We start from the raw sequence: 20,501 nt of genomic DNA on the forward strand, positions 1-20,501 counted from the left end.
AAAAATTATCTTTTTTTTTTTTCATGGTTCTGGACATGCTACAGAGCTGAAACTTCACATGCACACCTTTTAGACCCCCCAGATACTAAATCCAAAGTAAAAATAAAAAAATCTCTCTTTTTTTTTAATTTTTTCAATAATTGGCTTTTTTATCAAAAATGACAATTTTTAAGAACTTTTTTTGTGTGATTAATAGTTAATGGGGCATGACCCAGAACCCTAGGCACTTTTTAGGGGCATTTATTGGGTTTTAGGGCTTAAAAATTGTGTTTTTTGATTACCGAAGTTCGGGTCCCATTGATTTCAATGGGGTTCTGAAATCCGAACCGAACTTTTGGGAAATTCGGGTGTTCTGGTCGAACCGAACTTTTTAAAAGTTCGATCATCCTTACTGGCAAAGCATTTTAGCAGCTCTTTGTAGATGCCCATGTGGAAATAATTTACAAAGACTGTGGTTTAAACATTCTTGCATGGTGTTAACACTGGAGCATGCCCCTCCTCTTCCTTTAAAAAAAAAGAAAGTTTTGAGGAAATACTGTACCTGTTTCGGTGTTGTCTTCAGTCAGGTCATATGATGTCTTGGTGGCCTCCTCCTTATATTTCTAGGGTGGCATTATGATGCATTATGGTACTTTTATGATGCATTGATATGGTCACTGTTTTCTCCATCATGTATCTCTCTGCTCAGGGCAGTTTAATGATTTACCCCCAGGAAGTATGTTCTTGACACCCTGGACTTATTTTTTAAATGGTGAAGGTGTCGTTTTGGTGTAGTTGGGCTTAACTAACTAGAAATAGAAGGACAAGCAAGTTGTAAGGAGTGATGGTTTCGAAACGTTTATTCATAGGTAAGGGGCTGATAAAAGAAGAGACTTAGGCTGGCCATACATTATACAATTTCCTTGTCTAATTTTCCTTTAGATTTACCAAAACCACATAATATTGGGTCAAACCTAAACACTTTCAATTTGTATGCAATCAGGCGGGCCCTTGAACTATATAGTAAAGGTAAATGTTAAGGAAATATTAAGTAAATTGTATAATGTATGGGCAGCTTGCCAGCTCTGCCTTGATGTGCCTACAATTGGACAGCATATTAGGGCTATTTTTTCAATTTTAGGTGTATGAGACCACAGCTGACAAATTCTCAGCAGCAAGCTAGCAGTAGTAATAATCAGAGTATTATGATGAGTCTGTTATTAGCTTTGCATAGGTGTACACAGCCTATTGCATTAGGGTGTACACCCCAAGGCTCAAACATATTTACATGTGTGTGCATGTGCGTGTATGTGTATATATATATATATATATATATATATATATATATATATATATATATATAAACGGTGTCAGCAGAGCAGTTGATCTGTGTCAGTATGGCAGAAATATGAGTCTGTAGGGCAGTGGACGGTGTCAGTAGTTTTTATTTTTATTTTTACAAATTTGTAGGAGCTCCATTGGGGGGCTTTAGTAAAATATCAGGGGTCTAAACAGGGAGTCTGCGCCACACAGGGTAATTAGGGTGTGCCCAGGCACACCTGGCACACCCTGTGAGCACGCCTATGCAGCTTGGTGTTGTCCCTCGTGAACCAGTCAGTCTATGTATCCTGTGCAGAAATCTGGTCCTGGTTTTAATATTCAGTCACTTTTTTTGGTAAACCTGCTTGCTTTTACAAATAGCACAACAGCAGATTATGTGGCTGCCATAAGCCCTACTCATATCGTCAGAAGCTTCAATTGCTGTTTAAAAATACATTAGAATAATATATGTGCATCTAAATGACTTTAAATGTGGAAAGATTATTGGTCTCTGTCATGGTGGTTGCAGGATATAAGAAATTACTTACCTCAAGGGATATTTAGTCTTTACAGTTCTGTGAACAAAACGGCTTGCTGGACTCTGCCAGTCCCAGAACCAATGCGGGCAGCCCTGAGGGCACCATGCTAACCCAGCAGATTGCATCTCTACCAGTACCAGTATCAACGAGGGCAGCCCTGAGGGCACCATGCTAACTCAGCAGATTGCATCTCTACCAGTACCAACGAGGGCAGCCCTGAGGGCACCATGCTAACTCAGCAGATTGCATCTCTACCAGTACCAGTATCAATGAGGGCAGCCCTGAGGGCACCATGCTGACTCAGCAGATTACAACCCCAGGGACAGGTAGTTAGGTCCAACTGTGTTCATATATGAAATATCAATATCATATTCAAATAGCCGATGCAGTTATACATGACCACAACTGCCAGTGTATAGCCAACCAGTGTGTAATGACTTCACTCTGACCTGTATTGTTAATAGATGTTTAATTCTTTCTAATTTGGCCATATTGATATGCAGTCAGCTCAGGGCCAGTACAAGGGGTGGGCAGAAAGGGCTGCTGCCCCAGGCGTATGTAGCATGGGAGGTGGAGGGGGCGCTGCCAGGAGTGTTTGTGTGACTATTAGCTGACAGGAGAGAGTGGGATGTGCTCCCTCTCTCTTTCTCCTCCCCAGCTTCACACTCCTTTCACTGTAGCGCATTTACATCGGGATTGTAAAATCAGGACTTTACAGTTTGAATACCTGCTCCCTATCTCCTCCCAGCAAACAATGTAGGTAGGGGGCAGCCAGGTAATGAAACTCTATATATTCCCGATCTGACATCCAGTGGCATCCCCAAGCCACAATCTTTTTCCACTTCAGCAGCAGCATCTCTCCCGCAAGCTGTCCGTGCAAAGGTTTAGAAATCCGCTTCTCCTAGGCTCCTCCTCAGCTCTGACATGTCAAAATGAGAAGGAGCCTCAGAAGAAGGGCATCGCAGAGCGATGTCCCGCTCTGTATCTGAGGTCTGTGTACTTGAGGAAAGCTGCAGCCAAGCCGAGTGAAGGGAGAACTGCACTCGGGACACAAGGAGGGTAATGAGAGTATTTGTACTAGGAGGGGTAGGGAGAAGATAATTACTTCTAGGTGGGATCGATATGGGGGGTAGGAGGGGTGATTTGTGCTGGGGGGAAGTGGGGGGAAGAGAATTTGTGCCAGGATGGGGGATGTCCTTGAAGAGATGATTGGGATGGGTGGATTTGTGCTAGAAGAGGAAATCTTGGGGCTGTTATAAAGGGACATTTGGGGGGGGGGGTATTTGTGCTAGTAGGAATGATGGGGGGGGGTATTTGTGCTTGGAGGAAGGATTTGTGCTAGAAGGGGGAATTTGGAGGGTGACAGGGTAAGATTTGTTCTAGGGGGGGAATTTGGGGGGGGGGTGCTAGAAAGGGTGATTTGGGGGGTTGTTCTGGGGGGAGGGGGGAAGAGAATTTGTGCCAGGATGAGGGATGTCCTTGAATATATTATTGGGATGGGTGGATTTGTGCTAGAAGAGGAAATCTTGGGGCTGTTATAAAGGGACATTTCGGGGGGGGGGGGGGTTTGTGCTAGTAGGAATGATGGGGGGAGGGGGATTTGTGCTAGGAGGACAATTTTGGTGGATTTGTGCTAGAAGGGGGAATTTGGAGGGTGACAGGATAAGATTTGTTTTAGGGGGAAAATTTGGGGGGAGGGGTGCTAGAAAGGGTAATTTGGGGGGTTGTTCTGGGAGTATGGGGGGGAAGAGGATTTGTGCTAGGAGGGGGAATTTGTGCAAGAAGGGAAAGTTTTTTTGGGAGGGTTTGAGGAAGAAGATTTGTGCTAGTAGGAATGATTGATGCGTATTTGTGCTAGGAGGGGGGAGGATTTATGCTAGGAGGCGAGGATTTGGAGAGGGGGGAGGATTTGTGCTAGTAGGAATGATTGATGCGTATTTGTGCTAGGAGGGGGAGGATTTATGCTAGGAGGCGAGGATTTGGAGAGGGGGGAGGATTTGTGCTAGTACGAATGATTGATGCGTATTTGTGCTAGGAGGGGGGAGGATTTATGCTAGGAGGCGAGGATTTGGAGAGGGGGGGAGGATTTGTGCTAGTACGAATGATTGATGCGTATTTGTGCTAGGAGGGGGGAGGATTTATGCTAGGAGGCGAGGATTTGGAGAGGGGGGAGGATTTGTGCTAGTAGGAATGATTGATGCGTATTTGTGCTAGGAGGGGGAGGATTTATGCTAGGAGGCGAGGATTTGGAGAGGGGGGAGGATTTGTGCTAGTAGGAATGATTGATGCATATTTGTGCTAGGAGGGGGGAGGATTTATGCTAGGAGGCGAGGATTTGGAGAGGGGGGAGGATTTGTGCTAGTAGGAATGATTGATGCGTATTTGAGGTAGGAGGGGGAGGATTTATGCTAGGAGGCGAGGATTTGGAGAGGGGGAGGATTTGTGCTAGTAGGAATGATTGATGCGTATTTGTGCTAGGAGGGGGGAGGATTTATGCTAGGAGGTGAGGATTTGGAGAGGGGGGAGGATTTGTGCTAGTAGGAATGATTGATGCATATTTGTGCTAGGAGGGGGGAGGATTTATGCTAGGAGGCGAGGATTTGGAGAGGGGGGAGGATTTGTGCTAGTAGGAATGATTGATGCGTATTTGTGCTAGGAGGGGGGAGGATTTATGCTAGGAGGCGAGGATTTGGAGAGGGGGGAGGATTTGTGCTAGTAGGAATGATTGATGCGTATTTGTGCTAGGAGGGGGGAGGATTTTTGCTAGGAGGTAAGGATTTGGAGAGGGGGGAGGATTTGTGCTAGTAGGAATGATTGATGCGTATTTGTGCTAGGAGGGGGGAGGATTTATGCTAGGAGGCGAGGATTTGGAGAGGGGGAGGATTTGTGCTAGTAGGAATGATTGATGCGTATTTGTGCTAGGAGGGGGGAGGATTTATGCTAGGAGGCGAGGATTTGGAGAGGGGGAGGATTTGTGCTAGTAGGAATGATTGATGCGTATTTGTGCTAGGAGGGGGGAGGATTTATCCTAGGAGGCGAGGATTTGGAGAGGGGAAAGTTGAGGGGTGAGAATGTGCGCTAACAGGGTGCTTTTTTTGGGGGAGGGATAGTTGCGCTAGCAGGGAACACTTGGGAAGAGAGAGGATTTGAGCTTAGTGAAAGGGAGGGAGGATTTCAGCAGGGAGAGATTTGTACTGGGAGGGGGGGGGGATTTTTGTTTGGGGAAAATTTTGTCTTGCAAAGAGAATGTATGCTTAGGTTTAAGTGTGCCAATTTGCGCTCAATTATTTTTTTTTTATTTGTTTTTTGCTCATTCATCTTGTAGGGGGGGGGGGGGAGGGTGGAGCAGTTTGGCGTCTTCGCCCTGGGCGCTAGATGGTTTTGTCCTGGCACTGAGTCAGCGGAATTTTATTGTATTTATTCATTAATAACAGAAGACAATATACTTGTAATATTGTGTTCTGGGTAAACACATCCTTTCATGTAATGTTGTCTATATTGAAGAATAAACTGGAACTTCACAACACAATATCTCAGATTCGCCTAGAGTTTCCCATTTACGTTGATACACTTTGTAAAACGTAAAAATCTGCAGGTGTAAATATGTACCAGCAGCAACATTTACTGGTGCGTTACAAATGGAGATTGCTTTTTATGACCATACAAAAAACATTAGTTTGTCTTCATTGAAATTTAGAAACACAAACAGCAAATGTCTCAGAGGAGCCGAGTCATTAAACTGTAACAACCAACATTGATTTTCAAAGTCATCCAAGTTAATATAGCTTAACTACAGCTAATGGATGTTAAAGTTTACATTTGCACATTTAACAAAAGCTGCCTGACACCACTGCTTATAAATTAGTTGTTGTGAACAAGTACAAGAGCTAAATGCAACCATAGACCTCAGACAGAAAGGTTACAAGAGGTGATATCAGCAATGTTGGCATAAATGATGGAAAATGGAAGGAACACAGTCAGACACCTCCAGCACCAGTTTATTTCAGGAGAAACAGTAGCAATTACACAAGGGTTTCTAAGCAAATCAATTGATCTTTCCCCTGAGATTGATCACCAAGGCTGTCTTCTAGTAACCATAGCTGAGAAATTGTTTCCTGGTCTGCCTAAATTTGGCCAGATCAGACAAATATTTTCTTACAGTAAGTGGTGCTTCTGTTTTCTAGCAAAAAATAAATAAAAATGGAGCACCTGTACTATAGGAAATTCTGACAGTGTCCAGCCGATAGGGGCAGTAGACAGTAGATAGGGACAGTTATAGGATAGATAGATAGATAGATAGATAGATAGATAGATAGATAGATAGATAGATAGATAGATAGATAGATAGATAGATAGATAGATAGATAGATAGATAGATAGATAGATAGATAGATAGATAGATAGATAGATAGATAGATAGATAGATAGATAGATAGATAGATAGATATAGATAGGGAGTTATAGGGGTTGATTTACTAAAGGCAAACAAACTGTGCACTTTGAAAAGTGCAGTTGCACTCTACAAGTGCAGTTGCTCCAGAGCTTAGTTAATGAGTAGAAGCTCCACTGAATTTCTTCATCCAATCATGAGCTAGAAAAAGTTCTGTTTTTTTAATTTTCCTTGCACGTGATTGGGTTTTTCTTTGTATTATCTCATTTACTAAGCTCTGCAGCAACTGCACTTGCAGAAGGGCAACTTTAGTAAATCCGCCCCTATAATCTCTGATAAATAGAATAAGAAATAACAAGTGAAAAATGAAAGATATTTAATTAATAATACCTTTATGTATGTCAAAAACTCTGACCTAACAGAAGGAAAATTTGTCAGAAAGAGGGGGGGGGGGATGTAAGGACTAATTTAAGCATTAAATTAAGCATTAAAAAGTACTCAGTTTAAACTGGAATCATTACAACTAGATAATGGTTTGAATTTATATTTCTTCATTTAGGCCTATTTGGGTCCAGAGTACTCAATCTATATATCCAAAAGGTTTCCCTTCTGGAAAGTAGTGTGTAATGTTTGTTTGTTGTGAGGGAACCTTCTGGTAGGAATTGAATGGCTAATACAGTAAGGGCCTTCAGATCTTTTCGTGCTATAAGGCAAAGTGATGTGGAATAGTATGTTTATCCTTGCCTTCCTGTATCAGTCTCCTGTGCTCTCCCATCCTCTTACACAGGGTGTGTATAGTCCGTCCTACATGTAGGGCTGTGACGTCCTTCTGGCCAGACTGCAGAGCTTTCCTGTGTCCCCGAGTTGTTCGGGTCTCCGCAATTTGGCAGCTGCTGGAACTTTTCTTCATTCCATCAGAGATATGAGATTGGGTACATTCCCCTGTGGGTCTGGGACTGTGAATCATCCAATACCTGACAAATCAGTCAGTTTTACACATGCAAGCATTAAAATGTACTAGTGGATATACATGGATTTATGTTTTTATTGAACTTCTTGAATAAATTTAAGCATTTTTTTTACTTTGGTTTCTGGCTTATCTACTGTCCCTATGGGCTGAACACTGTCAGTATTTCACACAAGTACTCAATTTTATGAAGTTATTTTGTCTATATCTCAAAAGATCTGAGTATGTGAGCAGCCATACCTGTGGGATTATAACACACCCATTTGAACTATCACCTTTGCACCCAGCCAGCAGATTTTTTGTTCTGTTTTCTAGCAACCCATCCATTCACCTGTTAGGTGAAAGCAGTGGCGTAACTAAAGGGGTTGCAGGGGTTGCAATTGCAACCGGGCCCCATGCTCCAGGGGGCCTGTGCGGCTCCCCTGTACACCTGAATAGGAGGGGCGGCAGGGGCAGCATGTAGAGAAATCACTGTCCTTCTTTTTTCTCCTGTAGCTGCAGGAGGAAAATGGAGGAGATTGGTTCCTCTGTATGCTGCCCCCGCCACTCCTCTTATCCAGGTTACTTGTGTTCTGCTGTCTCTGGGCCCCTGTGTGCTCCCCTGGTCCCCCCTCCTACTGTGCAGCCCCCTCCTCCCCACTGTGCTACCTTCCCTCTCCTGCTGGATGCTGCAGGGAATGTGCCACAATAGAGAACCAGGAAAGGGTCAGTAAATATGTAATTTACCAGCTCTTTCCTTTTCTGAATCTGAGTCATAGTAAAATTGTAAAAAAATAAAATAAAATGATAAAAAAATAATACAATTAAAATACTAAAAAATAAAAACTACTGACACTAGTGGGAGAACTTCCAGGATCGCAAAGGTCACACTTGCAACCGGGCCCTGGCATTCCACCACAGTGGGGAGGCCCCAAGATGGCAGGAAGGGAGCCCACTGCAGAACTTGTGAAATGGTCCCGCTGCGGAACCGTAATAAAGGGCGCTGCAATGAGAGTAAAGCGCCCCAGTATCAGTGGGAAGAGTCCCAGGCTTGAAGGGAAGGGCCCTGACCAGGGGTCCGGGGGGGCCTTCATGGTTACTTGCACTGGGGCCCTGAAGGTTCTAGTTCTAGCTCTGGGTGAAAGGATCTTCTTATTGTAGTTTGACAAGTTGATAATCTCATCTGTTGACTTCCTTGCTTAAATGATGCAGCCAACATTTGATTATTATGAACGTTTTTAAATTTACAAGCCATAATATTTTTTTACATTTAAAGTTTGTAGACCCATCCTGTCAGTCTATCAATATCAATCTCCACAATTTACCCCATAAAATTATACAAACACATTCATGCATTCACTCATTCATTCACGCGTTCCCCTTTGTTGAATGACTCTGCTGAGTAAAAGATATTGGAGTTGATTTACTAAAGGCAAATAGACTGTGCACTTTGCAAGGAGCAGTTGCACTCTGCAAGTACAGTTGGTCCAGAGCTTAGTAAATAAGCAGAAGCTCTGCTGACTTCCATCATCCAATCATGTGCAAGCAAAAATGCTTTTTTTTTTTTTTATTATTTTCCTTGCACGTGATTGGGTATTCTTTGCAAAGTGAAGTCTTACCTCATTTACTAATCTCTGGAGCAACTGCACTTTGCAAAGAGCACAGCCTTTTTGCCTTTAGTAAATCTACCCTGTAGTCTATAATATTATGTGCTAATGGTTCATCACAGACATCCAATTCCTAAAACTTATTCAGTTATGATTGTTTTTCACCAAAATTCTTGTATCACTTCTACCATAGAATTGTAAACGTTAGTACACTGTACTTTTTTTTTTTTATTAACCTAACATTCTTTACTTTTTCTTTGCATTTTTTATATATTTTACAGTACGTAATCAGTCATACTCAACTGGAAACCAGAACACTGCAGTTATCTGTGTGGCATAATGATCGGTTTGGGCGTAACAGCTTTTTAGGAGAAGCAAATATTCCTCTTGACTCATGGAACTTTGAAAATCAAGAAGATGAGACCTTTACACTGCAAGCCAAGGTGCATCTCATTTTTACATAAATTGACTGACAGAAATTATTTAGAGGCAAAATTATAAATCAGTAAAGGCGACATTCGCCAAATATTCACTGTAAGTGAATCTTTCTGGTGCATGTGTTTTTAATTACCTGAAATAACCACCTGTGAATGTTTAGTGAATGTCACATTCACTGCTTCATAAATATGTTCCACCGTCTCTGTTCTTTTACATCATCACCATTTCTACCTGCACAAAGGCAAAGATGGCAGAGAAAATGGAAGGGTAGAGTTTCCAATGCAGGTTCAGTTTTTTTTTTTTTTCAAAACAGTGAGGTTTATTGAAACTTTTGGTACAATACAAAGATAAACCATGCATTGAAACTTCGACCATATTCATAATACACAGGGGTACAAGAATACAAATATTCACAGTAATTAACACTTAGAGACAGAACAGACACAGTAAAAAAAAAAAAAAAATAAAAAAAAAATAAGGCAGTAGTCAGTTACTTTCATGCGGCCCAACACTCAAGCAAACAATATTGGTTTAACAAGGACGGTCAGCATAAAGTAGCTACCCACATCACTACTGAGCCGTATCAGGGCATTGCACCCATTTGTCCCAAATCTTGTTGAACTTCTGAGGGCACCCCCTGTGTTTATATAGAAGTTTATGAAATGGGATGACACTATTAATTTCCTTAATCCACAACCCTAAAGTGGGAGGAGTGGGTCTCATCCACCGTCTGGCTATCAATTTTCGTGCTATAAATAAGGTTTCCTGAAGAAATATGATAGTGGATTTGGGCATCTCTCCATCCGGATAGACCCCCAGGAGACACTCTTTAGGAGAGAGTTGTAGAGGAGACCCCATTTTGTCATGTAGAAATGTGACTACCTGTTGCCATAAAGTCTGTAATTGGGGACGGCTCCACAGTAGATGAAAGAAGGAAGCATCAGGGTCTCCGCACATAGGACAAGAGGGGGCCAAGTCTGGGCGATATTTGGACAGTCTAAGTGGGGTGAGATAAGCCTGGTGTAATATAAAGGTCTGGGTTAGGCGATCCGACAGTTTTGGCGACACTCTGCGGCACGTCTCCAGGGCATCCTCCCACTCCTCATCCTCCATGGCCCCCACACTACGCTCCCAGCGGGTCTTAAGTGCAAAAGCTAAAGTGGTCGAAGAAGGTGTGTGGAGCTCAGAGTAGAACATGGAAATGAGGTGACTGGGTTCTGTACTTTTAACAATCTCAAGGGTGGTAATCGATTCCATCTCAGGAGGGCCATCAGGGAATTGAGATCTATAGGCATGGGAGAGCTGCAAGTATCTGTAGTGCATGGGGCCCTGGAGCGCAAACTGGTCTCGCAGGGTCTCGTAAGACCGCAGACCAGTGGTCGTGGAGATATGGCTAAGGAGAAGAATACCCCTCCCACTCCATACAGACAGATCAGGGATGGAAAGAAACTCACGCAATGTGCTATTATGCCACAGAGGGGTAAGGGTGTGGAATGGAGGGCATCGAAGCCTGGACGCTACTACCTCCCAGATCCGACAATAGTGATATAGAAGTGATCTGGGGCACAGGGGCTCCAACGAGCCCCTGACGCCCCTAAGGATAACTAGAAGGGGGTCCCCGAGGGGATGAGCCCACCCAGGGCAGAGCAGGGTCAGGAAGCGCTCTCTATCCGTTTTATCTATATGAAAGAACTGGGACAACTGAGCTGCCAGATAGTACAGATTAAAATCCGGAAGGGCCAACCCCCCTAGATTTGTAGGATTCTTGAGCTTGCGCCAGGAGATCTTGTGCCGGTTAGCACCCCAAACAAAGGTCTTGAGGAGCGATTCCATCTGCTTAAACAGCTTGAGTGGCAGATAAATAGGAGAGTGCCATACAACATAGAGAATTTTGGGAAGGAGAACCATTTTAATTAAATTGACTCTACCCATCACTCCCAGTGGTAATTTAGACCATACTTGAATTTTAGCCTTAAGCAGAGGGAACAAGGGTTGAACATTATCCGGGACATAATCTGCTGAGCTAGTTGTCACTTGAATCCCTAAGTATTTAATGCGGGATACACATTGTAAGGCCGGGTTTGCGGGGGCGATCGCCTGCGGGCTCTCGTCGAGTGGAAGAATTTGTGATTTATCCCAGTTTATCTGAAAACCGGAGAATCGTCCGTACCGTTCAATTAAAGAAAGGGCTGTGAGCAGGGATTCTCGAGAGTCTTCCAAATACAGCAAAGTGTCATCAGCATACATACTGATTTTCTCCTCTAGTGGTCCCCTACGTAGGCCACGAATCCCGGGATGTGCTCTAATGGCCATCGCCAGGGGTTCCGCGGCCAGGGCATACAGCAGAGGGGAGAGGGGGCACCCTTGTCGAGTGCCACGGGATAAAGGGAAGGCGGTCGACTGCCAGCCGTTGGCCAGGACCCTAGCTACCGGGGCGCTATATAGGAGTTTGACCCACTTAATAAAATTAGGTCCAAAGCCATATCGGTCCAGGCAGGTCCATAGAAAAGGCCACTCTACCGAGTCGAATGCTTTAGCCGTGTCCAAGGAGACCACCACCCTGCCACCCATTCCGTCGTGTTGTGCCTGGAGATTCATGAATAACCGGCGAAGGTTAAATGAGGTGTTCCTCCCAGGCATGAACCCGGCCTGGTCCGAGTGTATGAGCGAAAGGATCACCTTGTTAAGACGAAGGGATAAAATTTTCGCAAGGATTTTAGTGTCAACTGGGAGCAAAGAGATGGGACGGTAAGACTCCGGGGCGTGTAAGTCCTTGCCCGGCTTGGGGATGAGTACAATTAACGCCTCCCGCATAGAAGGGGGCAGGACTGCATCCTTGAACAGGAATTGAAACAAAGCCAATAATTTAGGAGAAAGGAGTTCCGAATATTGGGAGAAGAACTCAATCGGGAGGCCGTCTAGGCCGGGGGCCTTAGATCTAGGGAACTTGGACACGGCTGTTGCAATCTCCTCCACAGAAATGGGTGCCTCGAGGGTCGCCAACTGGTCGGATGTCAAAGTGGGAAAGTCAATAGAGTCCAAAAAGTCATGCATGTCAGTACAGTCAGCAGGGGCCTTAGAGGTGTAAAGTGTACTAAAAAATGATCGGAAACACTGTGTCACCGCAGCAGGATCAGTGATCTCATTACCCAGGTCATCCTTTAAAGTAATAACTACCGGGGGCCTATCCTCACAATGGACTAAATATGCGAGTAGTTTCCCCGCCCGCTCTCCATGTGCAAACAGATTCTGCTTCTGAAAAAACATCTTAGATTTCGCCTTCTCATATTCAAGTTGGGAAAGGACTTTAGAGGTCAATTTATACTGGGATTCATGTGTCGGAGTCGGGTCCGCCATAAAGGCCTGTTCAACTTCAGTTAAATTTGTCGTTGCCCTTGAGATCTCCTCGGCAGCCCGAGCCTTAACAGCTTTGATTTTGGAAATCATAGTGGATCTGGCAAACAGTTTAAATGCCTCCCACACCGCAGCCGGGGAGGCAGTGCCCTCATTATCAGAAAAGAATTGTGTCCAGGTCCCCTCAATGTCGTTCCCATCAGACACCAAGGGGAGCCAGGCGGGATTCAGGCGCCAGGCCGGGGGAGGTCTATTACAGGGCAAGGGCAACAGTATCCAAAAAGGGCAGTGATCAGACAGAGTCCGTGGGGCGAAGCCCGCCGCCAGTAACCTGGGGAGCAGGGTTCGGGACAACAATATCATGTCAATGCGTGACATAGAATGGTGTGCAGCCGAGAAGCAGGAGTACGCACGCTGAGCGGGGTATTTGCTGCGCCAGGAGTCGGCCAAACCAAAGCTCTCCAACAATCGGGAGAACCTGGTCGGGGACGACCCCGGCGGCGCCTGAGAGGCGCCACCGGATCTATCCAGACCCGAGTCCATCACATTGTTAAAGTCGCCCAGCCAGATCACCGGGGCCCCCGGGCATTGTGCCATAAACGCCAATCCCTCCATTATTACCACAGTAGAGTAAGGGGGGGGGCACATAGAAAGCCATCAGCAACATCAACTCCCCATAGACTGACGTTTTGAGAAAGACATATCTGCCCATTGGGTCGACCTGAGATCCTAGGAGCTGGAAATGTACCGACTTGGCCACCAGAAGCGCCACACCCCTGGAGTGCGAGCTATATGCTGAGTGCTGCACCCAGCCAACCCAGGGTCGTTTGAGAGACTGCTGTACGCGGCCCTCCAAGTGTGTTTCCACCAGTACTATAATGTCAGCCCGGACACGGCGTAGGACATTAAAGACAGCCGTCCGTTTAATCTTATCGCGCATACCCCTGACATTCCACGTCAACAATTTCAATGCGGCCATGGCAGGGGTAATACGGAGTGTGGAGCGGAGGCTCCCAGGATCTCAGGCAATAAGGCCACAGAACTAAAAATTTCACGGTCATACACTGGCATTAATAAACGGCAGTAAAAGAGCAGGCAGTTATTACTTGAGGTCAATGTGCATAGAACATAAACAGTATAGAGATTGTACCAAATATAAACTGTAAACAATGGTAATACCCCAATCCCCCCACCCTGCCCTGCACCAACCCCAACTTGTGCGGGCATGTTCCCAAACAAGCACCTCAACCAGAACAGGCCCACATGCGACTGGAAAAGAGCAAAACCAGGGAGCCAGGGACCCCCAGGATAGTCAACAAAAATACAGCAAAATACAGCTAGGATAAGCAAGGGGACCCGGGGGCCCAGGTCCAACAAAAGTCGCAGGGGGCAACAGGGGAGTTGGGCGCAAACACACGCCTGAGCGGGTGTAGGGGGCGAAAACCAACAGGTGTATCGCTGGGTAGCAAAGCCTATGGGCAGGTGGAAATCCATAGGAAGAGAACAGAAAAGACAGTTCCATTCATGGAGCTAGGACGCTCCGCCGGTCAAACACAGGAGCAGTAGGCCAGGGAAATGAGGGGGGAGGGGGGGGGGATGCAAAGTCTTGAGTTCCGCAGGATCTACAAAACCCCCTCCACCCCTGCAGCAGTGAAAGGCATAGGCAATAAGGGAGAAAGTGTCATGAAGTCGCCAGGGCAAGGTGGTCAGGCTCTGGCTTCCAATCCTTCCAACCAGGAGATGGCGGTTTCCGGATCCTCAAAGAAGTGGGCTCGGTCCTCACCCTCCACTCTAAGACGGGCTGGGTACAACATGAAGTACTTGATATTCTTGATACGCAGCCTGCGTTTGACCTCCAGAAAGCCCTTGCGGCGTCTCTGGACCTCAGCAGAGAAGTCGGGGAAAATCGCTACTTTGTGATTTCCAAATGGAATGTTCCCCTTAACTCTGGCCAGGCGTAATATGGCATCCCTGTCCCGATAGTTCAGGAATTTAGCGATGAATGTGCGGGGGGGTGCACCCTGAGGGGGGGGACGCCCTGAGAGGCGATGTGCACGTTCCACAACAAAAGTGGGTGAGAAGGATTCTCTGCCATACGTCTGAATGAGCAATTGTTCCAAATAGGATGAGGGGTCTGCACCTTCAGAGCCCTCCGGGAGGCCAATGAACCGCAGGTTACAGCGGCGCAGCCTATTCTCCATGTCATCCTGTTTTTGGAGGATAAGGTTTACTTGATGCTGCAGCCTGTCTGAGGAGTTTTGTAATGGGGGGAGGGAGTCTTCCACCTCGCTAAGTCTGTGTTCAGCCTCACCAACTCTGTCCCTTAGCTTCTGCATATCCTGGCGCATCAATGATATATCTACCTTCACCTCCTCGATTTTAGTTGTCAGCATGGTCTGGCAAGTGGCAATCGCTTCCAATACCCTAGATGTAGCAGGGCTCTCAGGCGCCTCCACCACGAGCGGCGGGCCGGCGCCATCTTGGATCGGGGCCTCCTTCTCCAGTCTCCGGAATGCAGCTAGTTTTGCCGCAGCTTCGGAGCCTTTCTTCGGCGGAGACATGCGGAGGTCGGTGCCGCGGGTGTGTGGGAGGTGAAGAGAGGATTATTGTGCCCGGAGGGCTGCAGGATTAGCGGTAAAGGATATCGGTCCGGCGGAGCTCCTCTCACACGCGTCCTCTTACATGCTGCGCCAGGCCACGCCCTCCCATGCAGGTTCAGTTTTAGCATCGCCCCCCCCCCCTTCCCTGAACTAACCAGCTTGGCACACCAGGCATACAGGCTGGTATCTCCATAGCAAAGAGAGCTTAGAGCAGCCTTTTTCAACCAGGGTGCCCTGGCACCATGGGGTGCCTTGAGGTTTCTGCAGGGGTGCCTTGATAAAATGCCTAAAAATTGTCAAAAAATTTTAAAAAATAATCAAATGTTTGTATAACAAAGAAAAAAATGTTCAATATCCATCTAGAACAGTGATTCTCAACTGCAGTTACCGAATGGGCGACCCAGCCCCAGCCAAGCATTAGTTCGGATTCCAGTGTGCATCCCGCCGCCGAACCAGCAGGTTGCGAGCGCCTGTCGGCCCTGTGCTGCTGTCAGGCCACTTGGGGGAGCCCACAACTGCAGGAATGCCTGTCTGCCCCCATGGGAACAGGCACACACTGGACAGTCGAGTCTGAATCCCATCTGTGTGTGTGTTCACCGGACTCAGCCGCCGAACTTGGAAGCTGTCATTAGCCTGGCACTGCTGTACCAATAAATATTGCCTTATCGATAATTTGCATTTTTATTCTCCTGGATGATTCTGTAGGCGGGGACCCAGTGCACTGCATTGCCCAGGGCCCTTTAATGCTCTTAAGATGGCACTGGTCCTCAGGACCCACTAACAGGCCAGATTTTAAGTATTACCTTGGGGAGATGCAGACTAGAGTACTGCAATCAATGAGCAGCAAATGGTATCACCTGTGATTTATTTCAGTTATCTTGCAAACCTGGCCTGTTAGTGGGTCCTGAGGACTGGAGTTGAGAACCACTGATCTAGAACAAATGTACATTCTAGAAAGGAAATACGGTAAATTGTGCAAACTAATGGACACATTGACTTTGCTTCTTAGATGGACGTGACATCTGATGTACCCCTGCAGTATAAAGGAGAAATCACAGTTGGGTTACGCTACATTCCTCCTGAGAAAAACCTCACTCTTCCACTGGAACCAGTGACAGTAGGTAAGTCATTTTTACGAAGTAGCCATCAGTAGTTTATTGCTCAGACTACCTGGCTTTTGGAGCCACTTTATAGCTACTAAGTATCTTTCTCTTTTCACCTTTTATTTTAAAGAATGGGAAAACACAACTGGTAGAATGTTTTTTTGTAATTTTTTTTTCATTCTGTAGGAAAGAAAAGTTTTAGAAGGTCAAAGAAAATCCCCATGCCAACTGGAGGAATACTAGAGGTACTAATAAAGGAAGCCAAAAATCTAACTGCAGTGAAATCCGGGGGGACTTCAGACACATTTGTCAAAGGGTAAGGCAAAAAATGTTTTCTGTAATGTGTTTCATAATAATGTGAAATTGGCTTCAAACTGATTCTGCAGTTTTCCTATTACCTCAAGAACATGCATTCAACAGTTTTTTTTTAGTGCAGGGATCCTCAAACTACGGCCCTCTAGCCATTGCAAAACTACACATCTCATGAGGCATTGTACAACTCTGACATTCACAGACATGATTAGGCTTGATGGGAATTGTAGTTCCTGAGCAAATGGAGAGCCATAGTTTGAAGACCCCTGTTTAGAGCATAAACAGTTTCCATCACGGTTTAACAGGGCTGTTGCAGTGAGAGTTTTGATATAAAATATTAAAATATTTCTCTGATTTTGTTTTTGGAATATTGCAGCTATGAGTTTTAAATATAAAGGAGCCTCAAACTTTTTTCTAAATTTTTCCTTTTTTTTTTTTCTTTTTTGATGACTTATAGTCTGCATCATTTTTATGCCTCACACACCTTTTGTATTGTATTGAATGTGTCATAAATATTATAAAAACCCCAGTGTAACTGCAGAGTTATGCTATAATGTACTGTTTAAATTGTATCAAAACCCAAGAACAAATGCGTAATATATTGCATTTTACCAGTCTTTAGATGTAGTAGTTGTATTGCTTTATTTAGGCTTTTTTCCATTAACCACTTGCCGACTGCTCACAGTAATCCTACTGCGGCAGTGCGGCTCCCCTGGGTCCAGCGACGTAGACCTACGTCGCTGGACTCCTAGTGGTCTCGGCGGCGCGCCGTCGGAGGCTCGCTCCCGCTGTGTTTAGACACAGCGGGAGTCGGGCCTGGAGGAGGAGAGGCCGTCTTTCTTCCCCGATCGTCGGGGAAAGTGTGAGAAGACCCACCTGCTTATGTAAACAAAGCAGGCGGATCTTCTCAGTGACAGACAGGGAGAGATCACAGGATTCAGCATAGCTGAACCTGGGATCTCTGTCTGTGTCACAGAACCCCCCCACCCCACACACACACACACACACACACACACACACACGTCAGTAAGCATGAGGCATACATTTAACCCATTGATCACCCATAGTATTAACCCCTTCCCTGCAGTGTCATTATTACAGTAACAGTGCATATTTTTAGCACTGATTACTGTAGTAATGTCATTGGTCCCCTGCAATGTCGCAGTCCCGCAAAAAATCACAGATCGCCGCCATTACTAGTAAAAAAAAAAAACTATAAAAATGACATAAATCTTTCCCGTAGTTAGTAAACGTGATAACTTTTGCACTTATTGCGATTTTGTTTACCAAAAATATGTAGCAGAAAACAAATTGGCCTAAAATGTTAAGAAAATTTTATTTTTACATTTTTTTGGGGGAATGTCATATAGCAGAATGGGAAAAATATATATATTTTGTTTTCAAAATTGTCGCTCTTTTTTTGTTTATAGCGCAAAAATTAAAAATCGCATAGGTAATCAAATACCACCAAAAGAAAGCTCTATTTATGGGAAAAAAAAGGACATAACTTTTGTTTGGATACAGTATCGCACGACCGCGCAATTGTCCGTTAAAGTAACGCAGTGCCGAATCGCAAAATAGGGCCTGGTCATTAAGCAGCAAAATGTTCCGGTCTTAAAGTGGTTAATTTTCACTTAGTGATCCTAGCAGGAAGGCTGAGTTCACATATGTGCGAATTGGAGGCGTGTTTCCCCGCATCCAGTTCGCATGACATGTGAGTGTGACCGGCTCTCAATTGGGACCGGTTCACACATGTCAGGGTTGGCAGCGGTCTGCATTCCAGAAGGATCCTGTACGTGTTTGGGTCAGTTCAGGTGCGAATTCAGGCACAAATTCGGACCTGATATTCACCTGAACAGGTGAACAGGAACGCACCAGACCCCGTGCTCGGAACCGCGGCCGCACATATGTGAACCCGGCCTAACAGTTTCTGTGCTAGGATGACTGCACTTACTCAGTGTACTGTATCTATGAAGGATCAGTGCTATCACTGTATGACTACAGAACCCTTCCTACTCTACCATCTATATAACCTAGCAGAGAGGTGTTCTGTAGTTCACAGAAGTGAATCGGACAGGTTTGATAACTGCTTGAGATAACACTGTGGAGTGCACTTGAGCTTGTAAGCTCAGTGTATTTCCTTTTTGAACAGCTATAACAAAATGCTTTCAATTCTATATATAAGAGACCAAAAGAGAGCAAATACGTTTATGGTTAAAGCGAATCTTCACTGGCACTCTAATCACCACAAACCAAAAATACAATTTAATTCATTTTTATTATTTAAAGCAAACTCCCCCATCCATTCATGCCTCCATGCTTTATTTTGTTGGGGAATCTCTTTAAAAATCACCCCCTAGCATTTCTGGCCTTGGCCATCTTGAGTAAGGGCAAATGTTCATGTAGCATTTACTTTCTGCCCTTAGCTCAAGTATGCATACAGGAGAGTGTGCTTAGCTGAGATATCTCCTCTTTCCCTCCTGAATGTTCCTGGGATGTATGACATAATTTGCCTAGGCAGGAAACCAGGAAGTAACTAAAGAAATGTAAAAAAAAAAAAAAAAAAGTTTAAAACAAGTAAATATAATATACTTTCCTATCTATTTAGCAGCATGAGGATTAAAAATAATTGATGTTGATTAGGAGAGTGAAATTCCACTTTAAGGCTCACATAGAATTTAGGATGAGCTTTGTCATTTTATATATGGAAATGCCAGGGTGCCTGAGCTATTTGTATGTGGTTCAGGGCAATTCTTATAGTCTATAGTGGGAAATATTCCTGTACCTGAGCATTGTAAGTGTATGTAAAACCACAAACTAACTTTAATAATGGATTGTCCTTACCTCTGGCAATATCAATAGCACAGTATCTATTAATTTTGATCTAAAAATCAGCTAAATGTTAGCTCTTGTTCCTAACATATCATTCTGAGTTTTGAACTTCCTCTTGTAGGGTGGCAACACCTACTCATAGTTACATAGTTAGTCAGTTTGAAAAAAGACACAAGTCCATCTGGCTCAACCAATAAAGAACAAAAACAGTAAAGAAAACCCAACCATACAATCCCATATACACAATCCTATACCGGCAGTTGGTCCAGAGGAAAGGGGAGAATTACTAAAATGGGTGCACCCGGAATCTAGTGCAGCTCAGTATAGTAACTAATCAGCTTCTAGGTTTTATTGTCAAAGCGTAATTGAAAAAGCTGCATTTTTCTGCATCAGATTCTGTTTGCACCAGTTTTAGTAAATCTGGTGCATCTATCTGATCATGCTGCCATTGACGCACAACGTGCTTGGACATGTTTTGTACTAAGCAGTGATATCACTGGTGGTGATGCACCACTGCTCCTTCTAAACCATCTACAGCCTTGGCTGTGTATTGTGCAGAGTGACTGGAAGTGGTTACGTGCCTACTGTGCAAAAGTCCCCCCTAACAGGTATTTTGTGTATACTATATGCATATATTATATGGGATTTGTTTTAGCATGTATTCTCTTTATTATGACCAAGAAAACAAATTTGCAAATTCCTTCTTATTTTTGGTACAAGTTTGGATCAGTTCTATAAAGTTATAGGGAAAAATTTTAAATGCCCCTCAGGCCTAAGGCTCCCAGCCCTCCCCTGATAGAGGTGAATTGAGGGTCCGATCAGGTCCACCTGAAAAACTGACAGGAGGACCTGATCAGACCACCCATGTGAAAGGACCCCAAGTGTACAGCATCATGGGCCTACCTCCTATGGGATGTCACCACTGAAACTGCGCATGCAGTACAATGATACAGAGCATCATTGCAAACCATCCAGCACTGGGGAACAGGTGGTGAAGACTCTGTGTCAGGTGACCAGACAAAAGACAAGTATTGGTGGAGAGCTCCAGAGGGCCGGAGATTGGGCGCAGGGGTCTGGAATT

At 44.8% G+C, this 20,501-nt stretch overlaps 1 protein-coding gene across 1 annotated transcript in view; it reads left to right on the forward strand.

Annotated features, from left to right (window-relative positions):
- Nucleotides 1-20,501, forward strand: part of SYTL5 (synaptotagmin like 5) — a 370,633-nt gene that overhangs the window by 325,640 nt on the left and 24,492 nt on the right. The window contains exons 16-18 of the mRNA XM_082245444.1: nucleotides 9,063-9,224; nucleotides 16,183-16,294; nucleotides 16,463-16,592. Coding sequence (XP_082101570.1) covers nucleotides 9,063-9,224; nucleotides 16,183-16,294; nucleotides 16,463-16,592 — 404 coding nt within the window. The remainder of the gene's footprint in view (nucleotides 1-9,062; nucleotides 9,225-16,182; nucleotides 16,295-16,462; nucleotides 16,593-20,501) is intronic.

The sequence above is a fragment of the Pelophylax lessonae genome (assembly GCF_965119305.1).
Source record: "Pelophylax lessonae genome assembly, chromosome: 2".
Lineage (NCBI taxonomy): Eukaryota > Metazoa > Chordata > Amphibia > Anura > Ranidae > Pelophylax > Pelophylax lessonae.